The sequence below is a fragment of the Perognathus longimembris genome, chromosome 11 (assembly GCF_023159225.1).
Source record: "Perognathus longimembris pacificus isolate PPM17 chromosome 11, ASM2315922v1, whole genome shotgun sequence".
NCBI lineage: Eukaryota > Metazoa > Chordata > Mammalia > Rodentia > Heteromyidae > Perognathus > Perognathus longimembris.
In genome coordinates, this window is record NC_063171.1 from 69,330,151 (window position 1) to 69,336,150 (window position 6,000).

At 51.9% G+C, this 6,000-nt stretch overlaps 1 protein-coding gene across 1 annotated transcript in view; it reads left to right on the plus strand.

Moving 5' to 3' along the window:
- The window catches only part of Nvl (nuclear VCP like), a 72,004-nt gene extending 66,938 nt beyond the window's left edge, over positions 1–5,066 (plus strand). Inside the window, exons 20-21 of the mRNA XM_048358267.1 lie at positions 740–971; positions 5,027–5,066. Coding sequence (XP_048214224.1) covers positions 740–971; positions 5,027–5,066 — 272 coding nt within the window. The remainder of the gene's footprint in view (positions 1–739; positions 972–5,026) is intronic.
- The last annotated feature ends 934 nt before the right edge of the window (positions 5,067–6,000 follow it).

Sequence of the window (6,000 nt, forward strand, 5' to 3'; positions counted from 1 at the left end):
TCCAGCTTTACCACAATTGTTTTGTGAATGAATTTCTAGTACTGCTTCTTGGAATTTTCCTGAAACAGAATCTCTCAATGCAAGGGGATTGTCCTTGGGAATGTAGTTGTGTGCCTGGTGATATGTTATTTTATGTGGTAGCAGCTGTCTTGAAGGGTATGGAGTTGGGTAAACAACTGTAAAACGAAACAAAACAAAAACAACTGTAGAAAATGGCAAGGTTCAGCTGACAGCTCTTAAACAGAAGTAACCTAATTGTTTTTCCTTGTTATACACATTACCAATGAAATAGGATTTCTACAGCTCAGATGGTTTTCTGGACTTGAAAAGATCATTTGAAACCATTAACAGTTGGAGAACTAACACGCACACCTCCCCCTAAGATTTCTCACCCCAAATGTACTGAGCAGCATGGAGAGACGCTGTGGATGTTTCTAAACTAGAAATGTCTTCTGAAGGCCAAGCCTTCCTATAGTTGGAAGAGCAATGCCTGACTGACGCTTTCTCAGCTTGCACTGATCATGGAAAGAGACTTTGCTCTCCATGGGGATTCTTATTTCTTTCTCTATAACAAACCCATCTTCTTCACCACGGGTATTAATATTTGTTTTCACCTGTTTTTCATAAAAGGTAGGACAAAGGTACAATGGGGTAATCAATACGCAGTTCACTGTTGTAAGGTCCTCCCCCCGGAGGGCTACAGGCTTCCCCACCTGACTGTCTCCGCCTGGTTACCTAGGTGACCCGCACCCCTGGGGGCGGTTACCTCCTCCGCCCCGGAGGTCACATCCGGGCCCCACCTCCCCAACCCGCCCAACACAAAGCCTCCTCCGGGGGCTCCAGCCCGCCCCACCCGCCGTGAGCTTGGGCGCGGGTGAGCTCACGGGTCAGCGGAAGGAGCTCTGCTCTCCTGCCCGAGACCGCGCGGCGTCCTCCGTTCCCGCTCCTGCTCCACACCCAGCAGCCATCAGGTAAGGAATGCGCCTGTCGGAAGGCGGAGGTTCTCAGCCTCCTTAGCGGGATCTGGAACTTTCGGGCGGTTCCTGTCTGGGGCGCTGGAGTGAACTTGGAGCAGTTTATCCGGGGCTCTGAGCTCCAGGTGGGAAGTCCACACGGAGCCGCCGCGGCTTCTCCCGCGGAGTCCACGGGTGTTCACCGGGCAGCCTTGCCCGCCTGGTTTCTTCTTTAGGACCCGCATTTGCACTGCGGGCGCCGCCGGGCGCCGGGCGGGGCGCGGGGACCCGGGTCTGGAAGGGGCGACCCCCCCCCCGCCCCCATCGCCACCCGGACCCGGGGAGATCTGCCCTCCCCTCGCCGCGCTTCCAGCCCCCGCTTCCGGCTCCCGGCGGCCGCGCGTCCGGAGCCGTCGGCCCGGACCTGTGGGACGGCGCGCGCCGCACCGAGTCCGCGTCCTCCCGGTTCCGGGGCGCAGGCTCGGGGTGCTGGCCCAGACCCACCCGAAACGGCCGCCTGAGAGTCGGGCAGACGCGGGAGCGGACGGTGCCGACCCCGCTCGGGGACGGGCGGCGCCGGGGCGAGGGCGCGCACCGCCCCGGGACCGGAGGCCTCCGGGCGCCGGGCACTGCCCCTCCCCACCCGGGGCCGGCAGGTGCGCGCGCCTCCTCCACCCGCCCGGCTCTCCCGGAGCCGAGCCCTGGGCCGGGCTGCCCGAGCCGCGCTCCTCCGCCTCCAGCGCCAGCCGCAGCTCCTCTCCCTTCTGCCGGACAGCAGGCGGCCCTGGCCTGTCGGGGGGGTCCCGAGGCGCCCGAAGGACTCCCGGTCCTCAGTGTGCTCGGAAGATGGAGAATGAGAGGGAAAGGGGGTGAACTGGACATCTGCTTTTGGTGAGTCAACACGCTGCCCAGAACCACATGCTGTTGAAAATGACCTTTGTCAAGATAGGTGATATTTGGGGTACGCTTCAGGGGTAGGGCTCGGTGTTAATGGTAGCATTAAAATTTGATTAGGGTAGCCAAACCCTAATCCATACCCTAAGCCACTCAGGAAGCCTATGCCTTACTTGAAACTTTTCATTAACCAAACCCACACAATAACTGTGCCCAACACAGCAACCCTAACCCAGTCCTCAAAGCTGGGAGAGAGAACTGGTTTGCTGGTCTGGTTTTTGTTCTTTCTTCCCTCTCTGGCCTGTTTCCTGACATTGTTGAGGGTCTGTGTGGACTGCAGGCCTTTTTAACAGCTGGCTGCCTGCAGACTGCTAATGCTCTGATAAACACTCCAAGATTCGGTCCTTCAGTATGTGGCTTCTCAGATAATTTACACATATCAAACAGTATGACTGGGGTTAGGGGTCGGTTGTTGATGTCACTAAGGACTGGTGGTAGTAGGGCTACTCAGAGTGTGCCTTAGCATAAAGATGTAGTTATGGTTTGGAAATAGATTAGGCAGGTGTTGGGTTTTCCATTAACCTTACAGAGCAGGTGAGTGTTAGGGACTAAGTTAGGGTTAGGATCACTATTACAGACAGATAGTAAATGATGCTTGAGGAATGGGTCAGGCTTAGGGTTAGGGAATGTGGTAGACAAAGGATGAGGTTGGAGAGCCTGTTAGGGAAAATTTTAGGATCAGAGTTTAGGAAGGGTTGAGGGTTAGGGAATGGGTGAGAATTAACTTTGTGGAATGAGTTTGAGTTATGAGATGTGTTATGGAGTGGTTTACAAAACAACTTATGGAACAGGTAAGGATTAAGAACATGTTAAGGAAGGGGCTAGGGTGAGAGTTAGGCAGTGTGTTCAATATGAATGTGTTAGGTACACAATTGCATGGATTTTGATTAGTGAATGGCTTAGGGTGAGGCATAAGGTTGGTGAGTAGCTTAAGGTGTGGGGTTGGGTTGCAGCACGCTAGGGTGTGAGTACTGGCTAGAGTTAGTGTGCATGATGGAGATACATGTTAGGGTATGGGGTAGGAGTAGGGTTAGGGTTGGATTGAAGCTGTATTATAGTTAGGGTACATGTGAGTGTAGGTTTATGGTTATGTTTAGGACATGTGTTTTGGTTTGGGGTAGGAGATAGGGTAGGGATTAGAGACTGTGAGTAGCCTCAAGCTCCTCCCCAGTGTCTTGCTTTACTAGCCCTGCTCTTTTCCATGCCCTTCTTTCTGGTGTCTCAGAGTTTGTCTTCATCCTGTATTTGTCTTCATCTTGTGTCTCTTACTTATTATGCAAAAAAGTCCATTTCCTCTCACTGGAAGGCCTATTTTTGTGTAAGCATACAATTTAAAGCTTAAGTCTAGGGTCCTAGCTTTGAACAAAGCCCATCTGTACTCTCAAAATACCTCTGAAGAACCTAGATAGGTGAGGATGAAGCTGTGAGGATAGGTTGTGGTTTCCCCTGGACTGTGTCATCCTGTTTAAAGGCCCTGTACTCTTCCCTATGGTAATATGGCACCTGCCAGGGTGACCCAGACCCTTGGGTGGTCTGGTTCTCTCTGTATGGTTCACCTCTCAGGAGCAGTATAGTGATGGAGGGTTCGGTCTGTGGAGAACATTTGGTGGAGTTGCTGGTACCCCAAGGGACCAGTTTCCTTTTTTGTGGTGTTATGCCCAGATTTCGCATCCCCAAAGACCTCCAAGGAGCTTATTCCAATGCAAACACAAGTCTTTATTGCAAGCCCGAGCCTGGACTCTCAACCACCAACACAGCAGATCTGGATTGAGAGCCCCAACCCTCAGATAAGCAGGGTTTTTATTGTGATTACTACAGGGGCATGGTATTTCCAACTTGTCAGATATTTGATTGGATGGCATTTAGCAAGCAAGTCTTGTCCTATTTCTATTGTCTGTCTACCCTTTCAGTTATCTGTTTTGGCTTTGATAACATAAACTGGCCTTGATATCAGGAACTAACAGCAGGGGGCCACATAGCAGTGATGCAGGGGGTTAATGCATGGGGTAGAGCATGTCACAAATGGGTTAAGCAAGCCGTTTACATAAGCAGAATATTGCCGTGAGGCTGACCTAGTACCAACTTTATTTTAACAATTTCTTCTGTGTTTTCCTGGACCGAGACCAGGTTGACATCTTGTGAGGGATATAGAGTCTTGTGGGTATTGGTGACACTTCATCAGTGGATTTGGACATGAAAAGAGCTTCCTAGAGAAGAGCAGGCTGCTGTCGTCAGAGTGGGTCCCAGCATGCATGAATCCTTACCTTCACCCTGTCATCTGCTTCAGGCTTGGGTAGGGGCCAATAGAGCCTCTCTACAGCCTAGCCGGGACACCTGGCCAGGAACCTGGGAGGCCATCACACTGCTTACCTATAGTGAGTGCAATCCTGGCAGTCCTCCGGCCTGGATAAGGAGGAAGGCACTGGGGCTGCCCACCCATGGGTTCCTGAGCTCCGAGGATGTGTTGGCAGCATAGGGCAGCTATTGGCAGGGCAGGGGTGGGGGTGGGGAGGAGGCAGGGAAGGTGGGAAGCTCTCTGTTTGCCTGCCACAGGAGGACTGGATCCTTTCTCCTACCAGGCTGGCTCCTCCAGAGTCAGAGGGAGGCAGCAGTGACTACTGCATTTTAGGCTGCTGTGGTGAGTTCCATCTGTCTGTGTTCCACATGGAGAAGCCCAGGCCAATACAGGCCTGTGGTCTTTCCTATATCCAGCAGAGCCTAGACATCCAGCAAAGGGCTACTGTGAGGAAGCTGGCCACAGTCAGAGACTGCTTGGGGACTCAAAGCGCATTTGCTCTCTTCCATTCTGGGCAGGCAGCAGGTTCTCTCTGACCTGTCCAGCTGCTTCATGTCCACATTGAGGAAAGTGAATTAATGCCCCTGTTGCTGAATGTTGGTGGGCCTTGGTCTCCTGAGAAGGTCACTTGCACACTGTACAGAAGTCCTTATGTTGATGGAGTAGGAGCCCTTCATCAATCCTCAGTTCTGTGGGGAAGGGTCCCTACCCCTAACATCCTGACACCCAGCCTCTTTGCTCCCTTTTCCCCTTAAGGTTTTGCCCCAGGGCTCTCTCAGAAGGGTGTGGATACACATCCTGTTCTGTGCTTCCCCCTTTAAAGGACCAACCAGGGCTCTGTGGACACTGGTGAGATGCCATGACCAGGTGGAACAGCCTCTTCATGCATCTTCCTGAGTCACATTCCCAACTGAGTTTACAAGGGATGTCTTGGCTCTTCCAAAGTATAGATGACCCAGCTCTGGTCCTGCTGACACAGCATCATCAGAGTAGAGGCTCGCCAGATTCAGAAAGGTATACCTCTTGTCCTAATTTTCCCACTGCCCCTGAGATTGAGAACTGAGGCCAGGGATGGCAAACAGACTGAAACGACTCCCCGGCAGTAGCCATGGCCTGTGAAGGGCCCTGCTTCCTATAAAACCGTATTGGGTGACCTTGAGGGAGGCACCCATGGTCTGGAGAGAGTGTAAACAGAACAGAACATTTATGTGTTATTTCCCTAGGGTTGCTATGACAAGGCACTGCACACTGGGAGCTATGGAGATCTTCTTTCACAGCTCTGAAGTCCAACAGGTGGAACAAAGTCCAACAATGAAAGCAAGGTGTATTATAGGCCACATTCCCTTGAGAGGTGCAAGGACATGATGTGTTCCAGGTCTTGTCCTGGTTTCTAAACCTGTGAGGGAATAGCGTAGTTTGTAGAGTAACTCCCCTGTGTGCATTTCTGTGACTAAGTTTCCACCTTTTTTTTTTTTTTCTCCAGTCTTATGCCTTGAACTCAGAGTCTGAGCACTGTCCCTGGCTTCTTTTTGCTCAAGGCTAGCACTCTGCCACTTGATCCACAATGTCAGTTCTTGCCATTTTCTATATATGTGGTGCTGAGGAATCGAACTCAGGGCTTCATGTATATGAGGCAAACACTCCTGCCACTAGGCCATACTCCCAGCACCAGTTTCCACCTTTTAAGGGGCACAATAATAGTGGTTTAGAGTGGAAGTGAGGGAACAGAAGACACTGTACACAAGAAAGCACAAAAAAAGTGACTTAGGGATGACCCTAACAACACTTGCCAACAGC